The 23,840-nt window shown below is 38.4% G+C and overlaps 2 protein-coding genes across 2 annotated transcripts in view; both read right to left on the bottom strand.

Annotated features, from left to right (window-relative positions):
* RPL30 (ribosomal protein L30) overlaps positions 1 to 23,840 on the bottom strand; it is a 451,366-nt gene that overhangs the window by 346,848 nt on the left and 80,678 nt on the right. The window lies entirely within an intron of this gene.
* The window catches only part of STK3 (serine/threonine kinase 3), a 315,279-nt gene continuing 301,797 nt past the window's right edge, over positions 10,359 to 23,840 (bottom strand). Inside the window, exon 11 of the mRNA XM_059901561.1 lies at positions 10,359 to 11,749. Coding sequence (XP_059757544.1) covers positions 11,591 to 11,749 — 159 coding nt within the window. The 3' untranslated portion in view covers positions 10,359 to 11,590. The remainder of the gene's footprint in view (positions 11,750 to 23,840) is intronic.

Here is a 23,840-nt window from a genome sequence, read left to right as displayed (position 1 = left end):
TGGCACATAAGTGTCTAGAACCCAGTTTCCCTGAATGTTTGCTGAGTGAATGATAGCACTGATGATGTTTCCAGAAATGGTAGATCAAACCACCAAGAAAGGTGCTTTACTTAAGGCCCTCCACTTTTTCATCAGGGTTTGGGTGAAAGAGTGGGAATAAGGACAAAGCAGAATGTCTGGCTCCTATACTTGAATGTGTTGTTAAGCTGACTGGGAATTTCTTACCATTAAACTCACCCTTCAGGTTTGCATTTTAGGAGCATTACAGATAATATCTTCTTCACTACCTTTGTGTGGTGGTGATGGTCTGTCGTCAATGCTTGATTTTGCATATTAATCACACATATAGCAAATTTATACAATAAAAATAAACTGGTAGCAAAATATATAGTATTGCTCTACCTTTACTGCTTACAAGTACATTTTTATTTTCTCAACACGTCAACTGAATATTTTATTTTCTAAAGCTCTTTTTCATACTGTGGTTGGTTCCTCATGATCCAGGAAGCCCTGAGACTCTTCTGAAAAGCATAGACATCCTTCACTTTCCATACAGATTTTTATACCATTGACAACAGAATTATAGGGACAAAAAAACAGAAAAAACAAAAAACAGAAAGACTCTGTTCTCTTTTTCATATTTTTGTGAAGCAGATGTGATTTGCTTCAGTCTGTTTGTATGAATCAGAGCATCTAAAACTCCAGAGATGTGACCATTTTCACTACATAAGGACAATAAAGAAGTTCACGTCTCCCCCTTTAGAAACTGGGGTGTATTCTTTCAGGCCTTATAGTATAGTTGAGTGCAGGGAATTCAGCAGTATTTGTCACCTAAATTCTCACATCCAATCAGATAATTATTTGCTCAAGGGAAAAATCAATGCTTCCCCAGGTTCCGAAATATTGAATACTGAGTACTGACTCAGGTTTGGGAGATGACACAGATATAAATTTGTGAATGTCAGGCCTATTCTCATGAAAGCAGTTTGTTTTCAGTTCATTTCTCTGCCTGCATCTTTGTTCATTCAGTCGCTTATCTTCCCATCCACCTGTCCAGCAAATACTGAATACAAATTGGAGACACTGTGATGAACAAAATAGACATAACCCGTGTCCTCATGGAGACGAGCAAGGATATTTAGCACCTAAAAATTGGGCTTCTACGATTTCTTAGCCATTTGCTTAGATCTCAAATTTAAATCACATTTCTTTTTCCTGTGGCTTATCCCTTATTCAACAAGCATGTATTAAGCATCACTATGCTGGGGCCTGTGCTGGTGCTACAGAGATGAGGAAAACATGGGCACAGAACTGGCCCTCAGGTAGCTTAGTTGGTGGGAGATACAGAAGAAGTGGCTGCTGCAATACAATCTGGAAAGTGTGGTGATCGTGATATGTACGTGGGCGCCCAGAGGCGCTATCCCTGAGCAGAGTTGACAGGATGAGCAGGAGTTGGCCACTTCAATTTCAGGAGGGGTGGGCAGGAGCCATAGGTCACTTGAAGGAGTATTCAGAGCCGGGAAGGGAGAGGGAGGCAGGGCTCTGGTCTTAGAGGACATGTTTGCTTTAATGAACGCTATCCCACGGGTGATGGAACTCCATTGCATTCTGGATTGATGGTGCCAGCAGGTGTGTGGGGGGGGGGTGACTTGAGGGGAACAAACCTGGAGCAGAGACCAGTTCAGGGGCCTCTGCAATCGTCTGGGCAGCAAATGACAGAAGACTGAGGGGCAGCCGTGGACAGAAAATGGAGATGAGGACACAGATTTGAGAACCATTTGGAAGTCTGAATTGGCAGAGGGTGGTGTGGGGTGGAAGACAGTGGTGATTCAAGGACTCCCAGGTTTCTAGCACCGGTGACTGGACGGTAGATGTAGCACCAACTGGACAGAAAATACAGGGGCAACAGTGTTTGGGCATGCTGAACTTGAGGTACGCGTGTGGCATTAAGAACGCCTGGGTGTGGGGTTTATAAGGAGAAGTCTGGGCTGAAGGAAGGGACTCGGGAGCCATTAGCATGGAGGTGTTTACTGAATTGAGTGTGTGTGCTGCCATTGACAAATACTGAAAACATCGCACAGATCTGCAAAAGTCATCCTTCTGTTTACTCTGAGAATATTGATAATGAATACTGATATCAAATTGAATATTAATGTGTGCTTTCCAATGGTCCGCTTAGAGAGATACTTCTTATCTAGGTACTAAGAATGATTGGGTTTCTTCTGAGCGACAGAGTATGCTTTTGTCTTTTTTCTTCCCTGAATTTCAAAAACTTTTATTTTATGATTATAACATAACTAAATATAACATACTCATTTTTAAAAAGCTTATAATTCATTAGTTTTTAATACAGTCACAGAGTTATGCAATCATTACCCCAAATTTTAGAACCTTTTCATCACCCCCACGAAAACCCCCTGTGCCCATTATTTCATTCCTTTTTCTTGCTGAACCATAACCAGGTGTATCCCTGGTATGGATACACCACACTTTATCCATTCATCAGTTAATGAAAGCTTTTATCTTGCAGACCAGCACTGTCCAATAGATTCATAATGTGAACCACATGTGAGCCACATATGTAATTTAAAATTTGCTAGCAGTTATATTTTTTTAAAAAGTGAAGAGAAACAGGTAAAATTAATTTAAATAAGATATTTTAACCCAACATATCTAAAATATTATTTCAATATGTAATAAATATTAAAAATTATTAATGAGATAGTCTACATTTTATTTTGTACTAAGTCTTTGTAATACAACGTGTATTTTATACTCATAGTTCATCTCAATTTGGCTATCCACATTTCAAGCGCTAGTGGCCACCATTTTGGACAGCGTTGTTAGATAATGTAAACTGGTTTCCTTCTTCACTTTGGCTTCTAGGAAGCTTTGGACCAAATTCACAGTAAGCAGTTTTTCTATTAATATGATTCATGGCTCCAGATTGCTTCTCTACTTTCGTTTTCCCTTTGTTTTATCTTTTCTCACTTGTTTTTAATTTATGTTACCTTGTTATGCTTTATACCCCCCCCCCCTTTGTAAATTGGCTTAAAAAAAAGTGGAAAATGACAAAGGTCTTGAGAAGAATGCTGCTGACAGAACGAAGACAAATGTTTCAGTCAAGGCATATAGTGAGTTGATTTGAGGAATTGAGTTTAAGACTTTTTTTTTTTTTAATGTCCATCGACAGATGAATGGATAAAGAAGATGTGGTACATACATACAATGGAATATTACTCAGCCATAAAAAGGAACGAAATTGGGTCATTTGTAGAGAAGCCTATTTCTTTAGATGCTGCTGCTAACCCTCTACCCACTTTCTCTGGCCTCTTTGTCCCAACACCCAACCTTAGCAAGGCTCTGCAGACATCATTTCTTCTAGATACTATCAAATAACAGAAATGAGTACAGCTGAGTGTGACTGGGAGACACAGGTACCAGGAAATAGGCCAGATATTACTTGGAATTAATTTATCTAGATAAGATACGGTGATTTGGGAAAACAAAACCCAAACCAAAACAGACCACATGACCTCCTAAATCGCAGGACAGAGAGAGCAAGCAAGACAAATGATCCTGGGAGGGAGATGCAAGAGGGAGGAGATATGGGGATATAAGTTTATGTATAGCTGATTCACTTTGTTATACAGCAGAAAGTAACACACCATTGTAAAGCAATTATACTCCAATAGAGATGTTAAAAAAAAAAAAAAAGGCAAACGATCCTCAATGCATTTTCACTAAACACTTTCATTGCGTCACAAACTTTCTTCGACTCTGGAGGGTATACCAAATATTCTTTCTCGTCTCTCTGCCTTTCCATCTGCTCTGCCCTCCCCGCAGTGACCTTTTTTCTCTCCCGCCTTCCCAAGCCTCAAGGCCTAGTTCAAATATCCCTTCAGTGAAGCATTCCTCGTCCTACTCCACGGGGCTTCGTTTTTATATTTCTTATCACACTTACCGCACTCATGTATCTCTGCCCCGCACCGGGGACAAGCACCAGCTCACGGGCAGGAGCCAGGTCGCCTGTGTTTCCACACCTAGCACGGAAGCTGGCACGGAGTTGGCGTTCAATAGATGTTTGTTGGTGAGTTAAAGAAAGTGCTAGTTGCCGGTGCTCCCTGGGTGTGAGGCAGTGTGCCAAGGGCTTCACATGTGTGTCACACTCATTTTCACAACCCTCTGAGGCTGCCTTCTCTGATAAAGAAGATGAGACTTATGGGGAAGTTAAATGACTCACCCAAGGTCACGCAGCAAGTCAGTGGCATAGCGTCAAAGATACTTACCTTTGAGGAGTTCCAATCAGCAGACGAGATAAGCTTTCATGTCTTTTTACAACAACCTGAAGAACTAAAGAAATGAATTTGCTTCAAATTGGACAGAGTAGGGATAGGTCTTTTCTGCCAGAAGACGGTGTTGCTTCCGTTCAGCCAAGTTAGATATGGTTACCATAGACTAATATTGTGTATATCTGTATATATTATATATACTTGCTATCATTGCTTTGGATAAATGTCAGGGGAACTCGTAAGACATCAGGAGTCATTGAACAAGCATAAAAAACTAGTAACTCATCATATTTGTGTGAAACAATTTTGCCTTATGAACGTTAAAAACATTGTTTGGACTTCTGTGATTGCCTACCACATTCAAATTCTGAATCATACCCCAAATCACTACTCACTTGTTAAAGCAAATAACATATCCTCAAAACCGAAAAGCCTTGTTGAAACTTAAGGCCCAGGTTCATTAGTCCATTCATATCAGGCATAATTTTCAAAGACCACATTCTAAGCATGGAAACTGATTTATGGTTATCAGCTGGTGTGCTTTTAGAAAAAACTTCTATAAACTTTATGAAAGGTCAACAGAGAATGAACTCATGAATCTGCACACTGATGCATTAATAATGAAACAGTTCTACATTTCAGATTCCTCAGTGCATCTTGTTTTTTAACATCAAAGACTTTTTGGTTCCAAGTGCTATTATGTCTTCTCATTTGCAAATTTTTGCTAAGAATATTTTCTTTTTAAATAGGAAAGAAACGTGTCATGGAGTAAATGGAAAGGCTGAAAAAATGCACAGCTGCAGAACTGCCCCCATCCAGCATGGTCTGTATACACTGGAACATTAGAAAGAGAATATTTTAAAAGCTGAGAGCTTTAGTATCAGGTTTTATTTAGCTTCCACTCAACTAGCTACAGTTCACCCTGGAAAAATTCTGTAAAAATTTAAAAGACAACTAGTTGCTTGGTTTAAACCCAGGCAGGCACTGAATTTTCTACTAGAAAAATTGTAGAACTCACTAGCTTTTAGTGCTTTCTCATAAAATGGAATACTTGTTTTTCTATTGTGGAAATGTAGGATATGACACTATTTTGTAATTTTTGGTTACAATTGTCATTTCTATCACGCTAAAAAAAACCTATTTCCCTTTGCTCTCTTCTACTTCTTTTTTTCTTCATTGAGACTATAAAGTGCCTTATGGATAGAACAATACAAATGGGAAAATAATGAGAGATAGATAAGCTTTTTTAGGGATTCTGATCTGCTGGCTGACCCAGGGTTTGGAAGGCATGGTGCTTGCCTGGTCAGTCTAACTCAGTTGTTTGTAAATGTGATTTAAACAGGTTGCTGAGGGCAGGAGGTATGAGGGCCAAGGGCATGTGGTATTCTCTCTCTTGGCTCCTCCCCAGAGGAAGAACAGTGGTTATCTCAGAACCCAAGAACCTCATACCCTAGAGATTCCTTTCTCTTCAGGTGGTGATACTCACATGTGAAAGATTCCATCAGGGTTCTAGGCCAAGGGCCTGACCAACAAATCCCCTTGACACATATCACCATATTTGACACGCACACAAACCCTATGAGAAGACATAAAAATAACACATGATAGGGAACCAGATCCTTCTAAGTATAGTGGAAGGACTCATACCTCCAGGTATCTCTTTTCTTTTCCTTTAAAAAGAATCTTTTCAGTTTTTATAAGATCAGGGAAATGTAAGCATGTAGATCGTAGAATCCTATACAATTATTAACTCTAAATTTGATTTTGAACTTCCTGGGACCAAAGTAAATAGGGAAACCCATTCAATTATATGATTCATATTTTTAAGGACCAGAAAGCTAAAACTTTACTGAAGCAAAACTTTAGAAGCATAAATTTGAAATTTTCCTGATGGTTCTTCACAAATGGGGCCATAGACGTTGGCCTTAATATCCCTAAAACAGAAAGGATAGTCTTAAGGGGTGGGGGTGTGGGGAGTTTAGCTTAACCTACTTACTTTGCTCTAGGTAGAAAGGAAACACTTAAAAGATTGAATATGATTGTCCTCAGTGCAAATCACTACCTGAGAGCAGGCCAGACCCTTGATGGAAGACGCATCCGGATACTAGAAGACTCTAATGCACTTTAGAAGTTACAATAAACTTGTTTACCAATGAAGAACAGAGCCCTTTTCTTTATTCTTTTAAAAACAATGTATAAACTGGAAAGGGTTAAAAGTTTATTTTTTAAGCTAATATCTACATGCCATATGCTAGGAACTTTGTTAAATATTTTACATGTACTAGAACATTTGATTTTCACAGTTGCTGTGTTATTACAGATGAAGAAATTGAAACACAGATTGGTTGAATGGTTATTCTTGCCCAGGGCAACAAAAGTATAAAGGAAGAGCTGGGACTTGAACCCAGATAATTTAGCTTCTGAGGCCTTCCACCTTCCACTATGCTGATTAATGTTTCTCTAAAGTACTCATTACCAGAGACAGACTTTGGTAAGGGAGAGAATATGATACGTTTTAGTTTACAAAACAGCTTTTAAGGCACACGAACTCCAGATATATTCCAATGAAGGAAAAAAATCTTTTTGTGTAAGTCATCTTGGAAACGTAAGTATATGCACCCTGCTTTTTTCCGCTATACGTAGAAAGGGTGCCGTTTCGGAAAACGTAGGTTCCAATGAAATGGAGAAAAGGTTCAAATCAGCTAACAAGGTCCTGTCCTTACAAGATAGATCAGCAGGCAGGCTTAGCAACGCTGTCCAGCAATTCTAAAGCCAGACCTGCTGTGTTTATTAGGCAATGTGGTCTAGTGGGAAAAGCAAAGATTTTGGAGATAGACAGGAGTTTAAAGCTCATGCTGGCACTGACTAGCTTTATGACCTCATTTAATCTCTCCAATCCTGTCTTTTCTGAGAAAAAAACTATGTACCCTCTTGTGAAGGTTTGAGATAATATATCAAGCTCATGGCTTAGTAGATGCTCAAAAACGGGTTGATATTATTGTTCTCTTTACTATGATTACCTGGATGTAAGGAGAGGGATTAGCCTATATGATTAATGATGACAATTTTGTTATTTGAGCTAATTGCAGTCAATGAAACTTTATTTACTACCAAGCACATCTAATATCCTGGTAAGCACTGTGGGGAAACAAGATGGATAAACACTAAGTTTCTCAGTTTCAGGTACCTTACAATCCAGTAATAAGGGAGATCAAATAATTATAATGAGTTTGGAAGCAGTTTGGTTTGGTGGAAGAAAGGCCTCAAAGAAATCAGTAAGGCAAGGTGAGGTTGTGTAGGTTGGGACATGTTGCAGGTCTTGAATGGCAGGAGGCAGAGTTCATTCTTGACTCGGTAGGCAAAATTCTGTGAACTTAAGAGTGACCCAGCAAATCAGAATTTTAATTCAGGGAGCTTAATCAAGTGAAAAAAAAAAATAGTGGTAGGGAGTCTGGCTAATGCTATGGTCCGGCGTGAGAAGAAAATGGACTTGGAGCTGTTTTCCCAAGATTGGTGGAAGAACTGAGTTGGTCATTTTTTTTTTTTCTCCCTTGGGGTCTTTTTATGACTCAGGGAAGTGGTTGGCTGAGGTTGAAGGTGTTTTGTATGGACAAGGAACAGGGCGAAGCTGACTGACTCCCTGGAGGATAAGCCACTATTCAGTGCATGGGACTATCCAAACATCCCTGGGTATAGATCTTATCAGACTGCTCAAACAGCAAAGACAAGTAGTTCTCTCATTAAACTCCAGATTCTTGGGCTTTGGGACCACAAAAAAAAAAAAAAAAAAAAAAAAAAATCTAGTACTCCAAGATAGCATTTTGATGCAATATCTAACTAAATGCCTGTACTTAAGAAATTTAGTAATGTAATGCAATTCCAATTATTTTTTAAAAAGTTTTATTTAGAATGTTTTATAATTAGTACTTTCAGCATTTACTTTAATCATTAATCTTTAAAATACAGGATACGAAACAAAAATAGCATTCCTATTGAATGCTAATGTGTCAGTAATTTGAAGAGATTTCCTGTGACTAAGTTAAAAACATCTTATTAATATATTATATAATTTCCGCTAGACAAGCTACATATTCTTTAGTGAGTAGAGAGTGATTTTAAACCTTGGGGATGTGATTCAATAAATAAGCAGAAGAAAGAAATTCAAAAGCATGTAAGTAATACATGTAAGGTTGTTTAGCATAGTATCTGACACACGTAATAAGTGTCCCAAGTAATACGTGTTATTATTTTGAAAACCATTTAAATAAATACATTTTCTTGTCCAATTTATATTGGCCAAATTAGCTCATATTTTGAACAAAAAACTATTTATGCTAAAATAAGCTAAGTGTATTCTAAGTCTGTAGAAATGAGTTATCTAAGTTCATTAAATCAAAGAAAATATTTTCTCATCCACAGGCCAACATATACAATGATGCTGGCTTTTCAGCAAGATGAAATCCTTACTCATTAGCTTCAATTACATTTACAATACTGTATCTATTAAAGGACGGTGGGGGGGGGGTTGTGCATAAAGTACACTTACCTACTTTTGGAATGTTCTCAGCAACCAAGGTTAAAATTATTAGCACCTTTAATTATTATTTATTTATTTATTTGGCTGTGTTGGGTCTTCACTTCTGTGCGAGGGCTCTCTCTAGCTGCGGCAAGCGGGGGCCACTCTTCATCGCGGTGCGCGGGCCTCTCACTATTGTGGCCTCTCTTGTTGCGGAGCACAGGCTCCAGACGCGCAGGCTCAGCAGTTGTGGCTCACGGGCCCAGTTGCTCCGCGGCATGTGGGATCTTCCCAGACCAGGGCTCGAACCCGTGTCCCCTGCACTAGCAGGCAGACTCTCAACCACTGCGCCACCAGGGAAGCCCCGAGGCTTCTTCTTAAACTCATTAAAATAACTAGAAAACTCTTTCCTAAGAATAATGACTAATCAAGGCTGACCTAGACTTGAAAGTTTCTTTAATGGCTTTTGGGTCTTCAAAATTTTAAATTCCCTTTTTTGATTGGTGGTGGGCAGAGAGTGAGAAGATAGGAAAATTTTAAGGCAGGTTATCCTGAAATGTTCTGGAGCTTCCTAAGGCTCTAAAGTAAAACAATGCCCATTGTTTGTAACTCTCTTAAATATACATATTAAGAGAGTTACATATACATATACATACGTTTATATACATATATTTAAAAAGACAAATACAACAACAGTATATAAAGTCTATTCACATAAAAGTTACAGTATGATTGGAACATGGGATACTTATTATTAAAAGGAGGATTCTTGTTGAGACTTTATTAGTAAGAGTAGTTAACAGGCCCCATTGAATTAATTTGCATAAATTTTCTAGTTTAGCAAACTGGAGAGAAATCACCTTCATAGATTTCTTGTCATTTCATGTAGGTGGCTTTACTTGGCTTATAACAAGTCAGCCATTTGTTTCCATCAAATTAGGCGAGGTATTGGGCAGTTTACTGAAAAGAAAAACAATTAAGAAAGGAAAAAAAAGGGTGGGATGTTTGAGTTGATTGACTCATCTGATTTTCCCAAACAGATGTAGCTGAAGCATATACTGTAAATTCAGTTTTCATTTTTAATACTCCTTATAAAGTCTTCAATATTTACCACTATTTTATAACTATCTTATAATTTGTATCCAATTACACAATTTACTATTTGTAAGGACTTAACACGGCAAGGACAAATGTTACTCCAGGCATTACCTGGGGCACAATGCCATTTTAAAAAGGAATAGAAGTTTCCAGAGATGACACACCTTCTGTCACTGCTGGCTGGAGCTAATGTGAGACTCATCAGGGCTCCTTCCCTTGCTGTGGTGACCACCAGCGTTGCAGATGGTGGAGGCTCGGTCAGCGGGGTCCCTGGGTGTGAAGGACAGGAGCAGGGCACACGAGTGACAAATAACCTGGGTTATGTTAAGTCACTGAAGGTTTAGAGTTGTTATCACTGCATAATCTAGCCTGTCCTGACTAAGATACCTTCCTTGCCTGGAAAAGACAGAATCCAGGTCATCAGTTGTAAAAAAAGATAGAGATGAAATGTGTTGGGTGGCACAGTAACATTTATTTGTCTTTATGATTTAAACATAGTAATTAAACACACAAAAGAACAAATGCTGTCAAGATGGCCATATGTAGTTTAGGAAATGACTGGTCCCGGTTCAATCATGCAAATGATCATTCAGCTTAGAAATGAGTTTCTTTTTAATGGTTTTAATCTTTTTTTTTTTTTTTTTCAGTCCCCAAGGCTTGCACAGTTCAGTACAAATGTTTTTGCTATTTTGTTATGGTCAGGCACATGACGTTTACCAATTCCCAGGAAATAAGTGAAATCAACAAAAAAGTCTGTAACAGTTGAGCACATACTCACAGAAATAAATCTGATGAGCTTACTACAATTTGATACAGTTTAGCTATCAGACCTACACATGAAACATGAAACAATATTAACAATTACATTTGTCTTAAGGATTTATTTCTTTAAAAATATTTACCATACTTTTTTGTGCAAGGGTTCCACTGATTTCTTTGGTTTTAAACATTATAGCTCTGTATGACCTAAATATATATAGTCCTATTTGTACCAAACATCAAAAATTAAAAAATTAAAATTTCAGAAGGTAAAAATGGAATTATTGCTTCAGTATAAAAAATGCCTGGCCCATTTGTGTACTATTGCTATTATTGCTTTGCTTCTATTGGAAAACTATCCTGGAAATCAAGGAATGTAAGTAACCCCATAGCTCCCTGCTTACAGTATAATTTGGTTGTACATTATCATCTATTAATATGTCCCTACCTTCACAAAAGCTATCCTGATCTTGTCCTTAGAAAACAGAACAAAGTGAAATAGCATAAATAAATAAATTTACCTAAAGGGATACAATAAATAGGCTACTAAAAGAGAATAAAGAATATTGTAACATAAAGCCCTTCGGTGCTGTACAATTAAACAATAGCTTTGGATTTTCAAGGTTTCTAAACACAGCCTTCATTTTACAACACAGTTTTAGTGCCAGTATGCAGCTGACAGATGCAGAGAAGAATGCATTTCTGCTGTTTCCATCATTTAAGAATGAAAACACAGTGGAAACAGTATTAAGTTCTGTCTTTTGGGGATTTACCTGGGTTTGTACCATCATCAGTTTTTGACTGTTGCCTGGTCATAGAGCACAAATTTTAGAGATTAAAAAAAAAAATCATAATATTCCTTCAATTCTTAGTGGTTTCTTGGTCTCCAGAATAGTCATAGAAACAAACAGAAAAGAAATTAGACTCAAAAGTTTTGCTGCCTTCTTTTCTTCGCATCCATTGCATCCAGAATGGGTTGTCTTTTCGCAGTGTATCTTTGACGAAGCTCTTCTATTTCTCGTTCCATCATGGGGTCCAGCGCTTTTAACCGCATCTGTAGTTCTTCTAAACTTAGATTTTTTAACTGGATATAGAAAAAAAAAAAAGAAGATATTAAAATAGTAAAATTATCTACAATAGGTTAAAGTCTAATGAGTTTTAGCATGAATATTTCAACTCTTTACGTCATATTTGAAATATGGCTCAACAATTAAAACAGGAATTCCTCCCCTCAAGAACCAAGAAGCCACATCTTGCAAGAACCTCAAGTAATCTGCAACGAAACAATAAAAAACTCTGCTTTTAGGAAAAAACAAATGAGAAAAATAAGCTAATAAAATGTGTGTTTTAAAAAAGGCAGAAAGACAAATCCACCATCGTCAACAAGCAGACTTCCAGGATATGTTCTGGATATATTCACTCTACTCTCTCACACCCTTGCCACCTTTGGAGAGCTACGATAATCATAAACACTTGCAGAGATCACCCAAGAATGTGACAAGATTGAATACAGGTTAAATTAACCGTTCTCTTCTGCATTTTACCAAATGCTTAAATTTTAAGCACTTGGTTAACCAGAACATTAAATTATCTAGAATACTTTTACCCCAAGCATTTTGATAAGACAGGGTTTTAAATTTCTGATTCAAAATATCCCAAACCTGATACAAACAGTGCTGTGTAGGTTCTGACATGGGCTTGGCCAATTTGAAAATGAAATACCTGTCACGTGTTCACTGTATATGTTATAGTTTGACAGTAATGATATGATTTGACTAAATGATACAGTTTGACTATAATGATTTAGTTTGATTATGCTAGCTTCTGGGGGCACCACTGGCACATCCTTTACTGGTTTTCTGTGTAACAACAGAAGAGAGGCCTCATGTCCTGTGTGAATGGGGGATAAGATCTGTTCTACATAACAGGATCTGTGGCATCCGGAGCTTTACTGTATTTATTTACATGTCAAAACAGCAAGATATGGATTATCTCCAGAGAAACATTTTAGGGATATTGCCTCAGGGCCTATAGGATGCCCTGAAATATATAACCTAACACCTGGGCTTTTTATCTTATTAACATTTAAAAAAATCTAACACTCTGTCTCCTTCAGAAAGTATTAAAGCAATGGTGGCAGACAGGTGATTTTTACAAAGTCTGTTAAAGCAAAATGATCTACTATTTGCTATTACATACTCAGCATCTTGGTAGGTGTGGTAAGGGAAGCACAGAAGTACTAAACTATTTCCTCGCCTGAGAAACTTACAAATTAGTTTGAAGGGTAAGATTAGCAACTATACATATTTAGGGACTTATGCCAGACCCTATACAATTAAGCCCTATTGTATGTGGTACAAGATTATAGTGACAGGTTCTTAACTCAAATCCGTGACTAAGCTTCTCATGTGAAAAATTCTGCATGTTCATGTGCACATTTTCCTGGGAAAAGCATCCATTGTTTTTTGTTTTTTTAAAAAACAGATTCCCAACAAAAAAGAGAGGGGCCTTGCTATAAATTTAATGGAGACATGATTCCCTTTAGGGAGCAGGGACTATGCTGGTCCTTGGAAACGGGGATACCTCAGGGCAGTGAGCGGGGCCCTGAGGGGAGGGCCTGCTGTGCTGAGGAGGAAGAACTAATAAGGACAGAAAACTAGACAGAAAACTAGGAGCTGGCGGGGTCCTGGAAGCCAGCCAAAGCCAGGTTTGGACTTCAGGGAGCCATGATCAACTTTGGAGCAGGAAATTACATGAGAGTAATCCAGACCCGGTTTTAATATGATAACACTTGCAGCTTGTATTTTGTTTTCAGAAGAGAACTGTCTTTGGTTACTTTATAAGCCAAGCCAGAAAACACTCTCATGACTTTACAGTCACATGGCAATCTTAACCAAGAGTAGCATTGTTCAGCTTGATCCTCCACCTCACTCATCATACCTGGCCCTAAGTGACCCTTGGTTCCCAAAATCAAATCCATTCTCAACTGAAAAAGGTTTGTCACCACTGAGGATACTGAAAAGAATGAGTCAGAGACTGAAGAAATGCAGAAGAGGAGTTCCAAGAATATAAGAATGACAGTGTTATGGGAGAGAAGGCATTGGCTCCCAGGATGATGACTCTGAAGGTGACTACCACTTGCTTTGGTGTATAAGAAGTTCTAGTATATATCTAAAATATGCCTGTTATTTTTTAGTCAAACATCATTTAAAAAAAAAACCCTAGCTTATTATATTATATACTATTATATACATGTATATAGAAAGCATAGTATTATATTATTACATACTTCATTAATTTTTTTAACATCTTTATTGGAGTATAATTGCTTTACAATGGTGTGTTAGTTTCTGCTGTAATTAATTGTTTTTTAAAATAAATTTATTTATTTATTTATTTTTGGGTGTTTTGGGTCTTTGTTGCTGCACGTGGGCTTTCTCTAGTTTGCGGCAAGCGGGGGCTACTCTTCGTTGTGGCGTGCGGGCTTCTCATTGCGATGGCTTCTCTTGTTGCAGAGCACGGGCTCTAGGCGTACAGGCTTCAGTAGTTGTGGCACTTGGGCTCAGCAGTTGTGGCTTGCCAGATCTAGAGCACAGACTCAGTAGTTGTGGCGCATGGGCTTAGTTGCTCCGCGGCATGTGGGATCTTCCCGGACCAGGGCTCGAACCCGTGTCCCCTGCATTGGCAGGCGGATTCTTAACCACTGAGCCACCAGGGAAGTCCTGTAATTAATTTTTAATGGAAGTATTAATCTGTTATTTGATCACTATTGTTCAAATCACTGTGGGGATAAAGAATAAGCTAACAGGGAATCTTGAAGCTTTCTGTGATAGTGAGATGAAGGGCCAACAGAGACCACACACAGCCACGTATCACTGAGAAAGACAAGGCTGAGTGCCGTCTACATAAGATCCAATTCCACTTTGTCTCTATTTTAGCCTATGTTATCTTTCTTATCTCTGAATTTCTATATAACATTCAAAATTTAAAGACCACCATTTAGTATTTGATTCTAGACTCATGGACTATTTTATAATTGATTTTTTATGCATGGGTTTCACGTCTACCCCCAGGTATTCCAAAAATATTTAAACTTTAGAGCTTGTATACATACCTAGAAACTATTAAACTATACTGCTAAATATGAAGACACAAAGGTGGGTAGATAAACAGGAATACAGAATAAATGACTCAAAGGAATGGGTTACACTATAATTAGGAGGCATAACATCATACAAAGCAAACAATTTTTGCACTAAATATAAATATCTTATACTATCTTACTGGGGCAAATTGCCAATAGTTTATAAATATTATACTAAAGGAATGGACTGAATTCAGAGAAAGAAGCTACTTAGAAGAAAAATTTTTCTTCTCTAATAGACTTTTATATTATCAATATGCAGAATTTGTGAAAAACAGGTCTGTGATACTAGAGAACCATCAGCTGGCATTGTTAGGGAATTAGGTGTTCCAATAAGTAAATTCATGAAGTATCTAAATCTTAGTTCTTTAAGTGATAAGACTGTTTCAACCATTTTTAACAGAAAATCTTTATAAAGTATTTTACAGATTATGCTGCCTTCTAAAGCAGGACCTAAAACAACCTTTCCTTATGATGAATCATCATTATTAATATCTATGACTAATCTATACCATGTATTAATTTCCTCTCTTCTTTTTGGCTTTTTATCTTCATTTGAGGGAAAGCTATGAGCTCCTTTCTTTGCCATCACTGAGTGGATATCCTTCTCTCTCTACTCCAAGTCTGTTCACTTATTGCAAACCAGAAAGGCAATTCAACAGTCCTATAAGGCATTAGACTAAATAAGAATAAACAGTTTCTGAGTGACAGCTCGAGGCTGCTTTAGGAAAGATAGAGCATGGCTTTAGTGCTGAAGCTTGTTATACCTGTTTTGCGTGTGTGTGTGTTGTGTGTGTGTGTTTAAAATTTAACTTCATATTTGTGGCTGTATAAGGTCGAGGTTACAGGAAATCTGACTTCGACTACATGAGATACATACATAGTTATGTTTTCTGGTGGGCCATCCGAGAACTTCAGAGGATTCATTTATTAAAACATTTATTGATATTTTCTACGGACCAAGCACTGAAGATGCAGAGATGAATAGAACACTACCCCACAAAGAGCTTGCAATCTAGCTGGCAAGACAGGTCCATGCACAGCTAACTCACTAGTGGAGGAGAAAGCTGAGAAGTCGGGAAACAGGACAGGGGAGAAGGGTAACAGCGTGAGCAGAGATGTACAAGGCACACAAATGCCTGGCATCTTTCGAGATGTCAGCTGACTGCTGGGATGTAGGAAGGATCCATGGGGGAGGGGGTTAGGAGAGGAAAGAGAGGAGAGGCCAGATGACTAAGGGCCTTAAGTGTGTTGCTACAAACTTTCTGTAGAAAAGAAAGAAATGCTTGATAATTTTGAGCATAATTGGTGCTCAAAACATGATCATATATGAATGAGCTTTAGAAAAATATCTCCAATAGCAGGTAGAGAAAATGGATTGCCATGGGGGAAAAATGGAGGCAGGAAGACCTGTTAGCGGGTTCAACAGTCTACTCAGAGGATGACTCTTGAACCAGGAAAATGGAAGTGGAGACTGAGAAGAAGAGAGGGATTGGAGAGTCTTGAAAATATCAATACAATTGATAGGCCTTTCTTTGTTCACTGACTGATTATGAAGGGCCAGAAAGAAGGAAGGGTTAAGGATGATTCTGGCTTCAAGCTGGGGTCATGGGGTAGAGACTGATACCATTAATAAGGTAGGGGAGTTAATGGCATCAAGGTAGAGATATCAGATATGGATTATAATTTGGGGTTTTGGAAATCAGGAGAAAGATTCAAGCTGAAGACACAGACTTAGGGAATCATCAGCATTTAGTTTATAACTGAAGCTCTTGATGAGGATAAGATTATCCAGGAAAAGAAGATTTTCTCCCTGATCTTACAATCTGCCTATGATATCCAACAGAAAATAACCCCCAAACCTTAACATTTGTGGTCAGAGGCTTTTCTTATTTTGTCAACAGAACAGAAATAGCCATATATTCCTAAATAACTCTAGATTATGGTGTCATCTAGACTAAAAAAAAGTGAGGATGGGGCTTCCCTGGTGGCGCAGTGGTTAAGAATCCGCCTGCCAATGCAGGGGACACGGGTTCGAGCCCTGGTCTGGGAAGATCCCACATGCCACAGAGCAGCTGGGCCCGTGCGCCACAACTGCTGAGCTTGCGCGTCTGGAGCCTGTGCTCCGCAACAAGAGAGGCCGCGATAGTGAGAGGCCCGCGCACCGCGATGAGGAGTGGCCCCCGCTCGCCGCATCTAGAGACAGCCCTTGCACAGAAACGAAGACCTAACACAGCCATAAATAAATAAATTAATTTATTAAAAAAAAAAAAAAAGTGAGGTTAACTGGTAAAAATTTTCACTTCTTATAAAAATGGGTATGATTTATAGATATGAACTTCTGGTTGAGTTTTGACTTCCAGTTAAGCCCTAATAACATATTTAGCACTCTGTGTTTCTGTAGCTATCAAGGCTCCCACAGGCATAAAAATGGTTTGAGGTGGGAAACATGGCAGAAGCAGCTTTTTCAATCTCTTGGGAAACAGTACGCTCGATGCCTTGGTAGTAAAATGATGCGCAAACCAGATAACAATTTATACAGACTCATAATGATAAAAATGACCCTATAGTACCATACAATCCACTACCACCCTTTTAAAATACTAATCAAATTAAAACAATTCTGAGAGCTAATAAGGATAATATCAGAAGAAAAAGTTGAGCTTCCTGAACTAATGTCAATATTGCTGTGATGAAAATTTCCTTCACTAAAATCAAGTTTCTTGAAAATATTTATAAAGAGCAAGATGGAAATCCCTTCAGAATTACGTTTATGGATTAATAGAGCTTGTGGTAAATCAACTTGAATTTACATTTTTTTTTTTTTATATAGGAAAGAAATGTTACTTATGAACCCTCTTTCTACATGGAATACAAAGTAGCTGTATTATCATAACTATATGCCAGTTGACTAATTCCAAAATAAATGCAGAGTAAACTAGTGTCGTAGTATCAAGTCTTCTATATTTGTCAGAGTTTAGAATTTGGTTAAGTCAAATAAATAAAAGAATTTTAGAACATGCATACATTGTGGTTTTTACTGTATACGAAAAATGTACAAAAATGAATAACTCATCTGGAAATGACTTTTATATGTTATAGGCTAATTCTATTTAACAAAATTTAGTTTTGAACTTAATGACAAAATATAACTTGCACAACTAACAATGATTCTTAAATCTTCAGGCCTTAACACAGTTAAAGAATGTTGTAGTTTGACAACCTTTACAAACATTGAGGACACATGACTTGGCTAAGTGACCAAATAAGCTGCCATGCAGTAAGAGGAAAAACTCGAATGCAAAGACAGAGCCCACAGCTGCTTCAAAAACAGAGTCACAGAAAAAGCGATGAGTTTTAGAACAATATTGTTTCATTACTTGAGAAACTTTTTTTTCTATTCATAAGAATGTTTGCTCTTCTTGGCCATTTGAAATGACAGATATCAGGGGGCAAGACATATTAATAAAAGCAGAGAATAAAATCAATTTCCATAAAAGGGTTTAAACGGAGATTGGGTATATTGAATCACAGGGGCCTGAGAGAAACACATTTTGAGATCTGGGATTATTAAAAGTCATTGCACATGACTAAGTCATTTGTTTAGCAGAAACATGAACTATAAAGTTGGGTTGAGTTAAGCCTCACAGAATCTCACTGCAAAAGAGAACCTCAGAGATGATCTACTCTAACTTCCTTAGTTTAGGTGAGGAAATGAGAGCTAGCTTGCTCAAAGTTACCCTCCTGGTTAATGGCAGAGACATGACCCGACCCTTAGGTCAATGCTGTTTTTTATTATACCAAGTCTGATATTCTTAATCTAGCACGGCCAGAGAGTTCAACAAGTTCAGTCACCACAGATTTGGAGGTGTGCTGCTAATAATAATTAGCAGCTTTTCAATACTTCTCATAGAGTTCAGAAATAATTCTAATTATTAAAAGTTTGAACTGTCAGAATTATCTATGGGTTGATTTAATCTTGTTTTCTATCTTAACTTCTCACATTACAGAGTTACTTATGCTACTGTTTTATGTAAGAGCTAGTAAGTGAGTTTTCAATCTGAATACCTATCTTGGGTTTTCTTTTTTTAAGGGATACTGAAAAATATAATATTTTTGGATCTTGATCTGTAATCTTTTTACCTCCTGGATTAAAATGTGATAATCTAGGACTGTTATTAACAAAATGAGCTGCTTATTCAAGCTGTCACTCATACACCAAACTGTACTAATTTTCAAACAAAATGTTGACTCCCATTAAAAAGTAGTTTTGACTTTTTCATTTAACTTATAAACAAGTATCCATCCACTCATCTATCTAATTATTATTCTTTAAAAATTTGGGGTTTTTCTTAGATTCTTTAACTTATTTTAAACTTTTTATAAGAGCTGGGAGATCCTAGTTTACTGGCCTGAAGCTTAAAGAAGATAGCCATTCTATCTTTTGCTGAACTTCTGCAGTTTATTTCATTTTAAAAGACTGCTGTATAGAAATGCCAAGTGCGGTATTTTCTATTCACTGTGGCCTTCATAGCTGAATACTTAAAAAACCATTTTCCCTTTCAGTTCAGGTTGAAGACCGAAGAAGTTTCTCAGCAGCACACCCCCAAATCTGTGGTGACTGAACTTGTTGAACTCTCTGGCCGTGCTAGATTAAGAATATCAGACTTGGTATAATAAAAAACAGCGTTGACCTAAGGGTCGGGTCATGTCTCTGCCATTAACCAGGAGGGTAACTTTGAGCAAGCTAGCTCTCATTTCCTCACCTAAACTAAGGAAGTTAGAGTAGATCATCTCTAAGGTTCTCTTTTGCAGTGAGATTCTGTGAGGCTTAACTCAACCCAACTTTATAGTTCATGTTTCTGCTAAACAAATGACTTAGTCATGTGCAATGACTTTTAATAATCCCAGATCTCAAAATGTGTTTCTCTCAGGCCCCTGTGATTCAATATACCCAATCTCCGTTTAAACCCTTTTATGGAAATTGATTTTATTCTCTGCTTTTATTAATATGTCTTGCCCCCTGATATCTGTCATTTCAAATGGCCAAGAAGAGCAAACATCCTTATGACTAGAGCAGGAAGAGCTGTCAGTAAAATTAAGTAAGAAGGAATTATTTTCCAAAACAATTTCATCTTAAAAGCTGTAAGGGGGGAACACTCAGATTTCTACATTATTTTGTTTTGTCAAAAATAGTCCTAATTACATGAGGGCTTTTTAAAAAGTCTTAATTTCAAAAAATAGCAGAAACAGGATCATGAAGTTTCAAAATGCTTAAATATGATAACATTTCAAGACTTAATGGGTCTACAAGTTGCTGGTATAATCAGTCTGTCAAATGAGATAACCATCACAATGAAACAAATGGTCTTACATGTTAACGTTAACACATTTAGTCAAAGAGTCAATCAAAAAACCCTTGTATAAGGTTTGCTGTGTTTACTGGGAAAACAAACTCTTCCTAGCAACTGTTTAAATAAATCTCACAGATGCTACAGACCTTATTAGTGGCCTGTGATTAAAAAAATATGGACTGCTAATACTGTATCCTGACTCATCCATTTCCCCATCTGCTAGCAATTCTAACAATACGAACTAGCAACAGAATGGCTAACAACAATAATTTTCTATGGCAATTTTGATGCTGAATTGCCTACAGCATTTTGTAAGATTTACCAGTGCATGCCTCAAACTGTTTTGAGTTGTTTGTGGCCTCGAGCGATATACTCCTTTTCCCCCTAATACTCCACTTTAGCTCAAATTTTTACTGTGTTGAACAGAATCTGGTTTGGTTTTACAGAACACTATTCATGGAGGCTGCCACAGTCATTTTACTAACAATGAGACGGGAGACACACCAAAGTACTAGCAAAAGTCCAGTCAAGTCCACTGGTTAGTTTAGATATCTATGAACAGGTAAGGGGCCTTCTGCTAAGCAACAGGGATAATAGGTAGCACTTAAAAGTTAAAAAAAAAAACATTAAAACATCAATACATTATGGAATTTCCTGATTTAATTTCTGGCACTGAGAAGAATACAATAAAAGTTCTCAAGTCAATGAACTTTGAAGCTTTCTTAAAGAAACCCTACATATACATTTAAAACTAATGAAGAGAGTGATAATTTCAGACTCTTGACACATTATAGAAGGAAGGCTGAATTCCTCACCGTACACGTTCTTAAAATCTACATTAACATTAAATCTACTGGCAGAGCCTTCTTCCTCAAATAGACACTATTTACCTATCTGGATGGAAGATTGTACATGTAGCCCTGTTCTGAGCTGAGTGGCCCCTGTCTATGGCTGAATGACTGAACGACTACAAAATATTCTGGGATTGTAACTGGAAACTGCATTAAGCGTCTGTTTAACCTCAGAGCATCTATGGTAAATTTAAGACATTTAGATTTTTTCATTCCCAAGGAAAAGGGAGAACATCGTTTCTTGTGGCTATCAATGGAGGAGAAGGGGAAAGTGCCGATTTTTGATCATTTACAAGGGGCCAGACACTATCCTAGGTCCTGTGCATTAAGTCATTTAATCCTAACAATCACTTTATGGGGTAGATATTACCAACTCCCTTTTATAGGTGAGGACACTCAGAGACCAAGTGACCCACCCTAGGTCCGATAGCTGGCGGTGCCTACACAGGCACTCAAAGACAACATCGAATCCACCCACGTAAGTTTGGATTAAAGCCTAGTGAGAACAATTTCTTAGGTCTCCCAAGAACTACAAAAGCACTTCAAAGGCCAATTATCAAATAAAACAGTTTTTTTATTAACAGATTGTTTATAGATTAAAAATAGGGAAACATTTAAAAAATCCCACCTTTCCTCCCAGATTGTACCTCGTGGAGTATTTTACTTAAAAGATATTAATGTATTTTAGCTATAATTGGCCTTATGAAATAAGTATATATATGTTTATTAAGCATTTTTCTATTTAATCAGCTCTCTAGAAATATAAACACATTTCTGCATAGCCCTTTGGGATAGATGCCATAATTTTATCAATAAAAAGAGATATGCCGTGACAAAACTAACATGACGTCCACTTGACAAAGAAGCAAGACTGCCTGTGTCCATTCAGACTGTCCCATAGTTGGTTTGATGTGTTACTTTGCTTGGATCCAGCACTGAGCTACAAGCTGATGGGCGTTACTATAGTTATCTTGTCCTACAGAAATCTGAGCCACCCGTATAAAAAAAAAGAACGATGAAATTTCAGTTGCATTCCTCAATGGCAATTGAATACCCATTCCTTTTATGTTTTTCAGTTTCTAGTAAGTAGTTTTGCCTGCTAAAAATATCAGGAAAAACTTAATTCATGCATAACTCTGCTATACTGTAAGCAGCTAAAAAGTTCTAGGCCCAGAGCAACAAAATCTGAGTAACGCGAAACCAACTACTAATTAAATCTTTCCAGATCAATTAAGGGGCAGATGGAAAAGCTCTATTAGTTTTGATTCCTTATTTCGGTGATTCTGATTAACACTTTGAATAACTGTTTTTTTTACTGAATTGTTCTTTATTTATTTATTTAAAAATTTATTTTATTTTTTTATTTTTGGCTGTGTTGGGTCTTCGTTGCTGCGCGCGGGCTTTCTCCAGTTGCGGTGAGCGGGGGCTACTCTTCGCTGTGGTTCGCAGGCTGCTCATTGGGGCGGCTTCTCTTGTTGCGGAGCAGGGGCTCTAGGCGCATGGGCTCAGTAGCTGTGGCTTTGCAGGCTCAGTAGTTGTGGCACAAGGGCTCAGTAGTTGTGGCTTGAAGGCTCTAGAGTGCAAGCTCTGTAGTTGTGACACATGGGCTTAGCTGCTCCGCGGCATGTGGGATCTTCCCGGACCAGGGCTCGAACCCGTGTCCCCTGCACTGGCAGGGGGATTCTTAACCACTGCGCCACCAGGGAAGTCCCAGGTCACTTTTCATTATTGAAAGTCCAGACCAATTACAAACTTCAATCTCATATTAAATATAAATCTCATCCCTCCCCTCAGTACGGGCTTGCACAGAAAGACCAAGAGACTGGCGGGAAGGGATGTTATCTGCACCCAGAACCTTCTCCCCCACCTCTTTTCAATCTCAAGGTCTACTTCTTCTCTGGTGTTAGGAGCTGGGAAAGAGGGAAGGATCTTTTGACATAAATGGTTGCTTGTCAGCTGGGGAGACGTTTCCCTGGTCCTGCTCTGGCTTGATTCCTGCTGCTGGAGGGCAGAAGGGGTGTGTATGGATTTCTGATGTGGTGGTCGGTATTACCCTGGTGCTCACCCCTCTTGAGGAGGGGCAGCTCCCTGGGTGGGGTATTGTCTCCTCTGGCCTGGAAACCCCCTCAGTAGCATTCTGACTTCTGATCACCTTTTTTAGAGCCACAGAGATTGCAGAGGTTCTTTTCTACACTCTCCAGGGGCCACCAGGACCTAAGGAAGGGGAGAGGTCCCCTAGTCTCTTCGTTCCTAGAACACTACACCGTGGTCCTTAGTAATTCTGCAGGCCTTGGCTCTGCCAACAGAAGTCTTTGGGAAAGAAGCAGACATCCATGTTAATAGACCCTCCAGACTCCCAGGAACTTGCTCACTGAACTCTGCTCTAGTGGCAGGCACATCAGTGGGTCTGCAAGTTCAACCAGCTTAGCAAGCAACTGGCTGGGACACCAGAGGCCAGTCTGCCTTTTCTGTAGGCATGCCGATCACTATGAATGGCTCTCTGGAAGTGCCCCCACCTCCACCTTTAATCTAAGCAAGAAGAGAGCTACCTTCTTCCCCTTCCACTAGACCGCCAGATTGTGAATTACATTAGGATAGGAACTTCTGCAAACAGCTGCATCCCCAGTGCCTAGAACACTGCCTGGAACATAGCAGGTACCTAATAAATATATACTGAATGAATGAAAAATGGTGGGGCTCTTAGCAAACCCTGCAGGGAGGTGTCTGGTCTCAATCGTTGGTGGCCCTCTTTAGAATACGGGATACGTAGCGCCTGCTGTTTTCGGTTGTGGACAACAGAGCTCGTGTGTGGCAATAGGAAAAGTC

The sequence above is a fragment of the Balaenoptera ricei genome, chromosome 17, assembly GCF_028023285.1.
Source record: "Balaenoptera ricei isolate mBalRic1 chromosome 17, mBalRic1.hap2, whole genome shotgun sequence".
Lineage (NCBI taxonomy): Eukaryota > Metazoa > Chordata > Mammalia > Artiodactyla > Balaenopteridae > Balaenoptera > Balaenoptera ricei.
The sequence above is the reverse complement of the archived record's forward strand: the minus strand, read 5'-3'. Positions and strand labels throughout refer to the sequence as shown.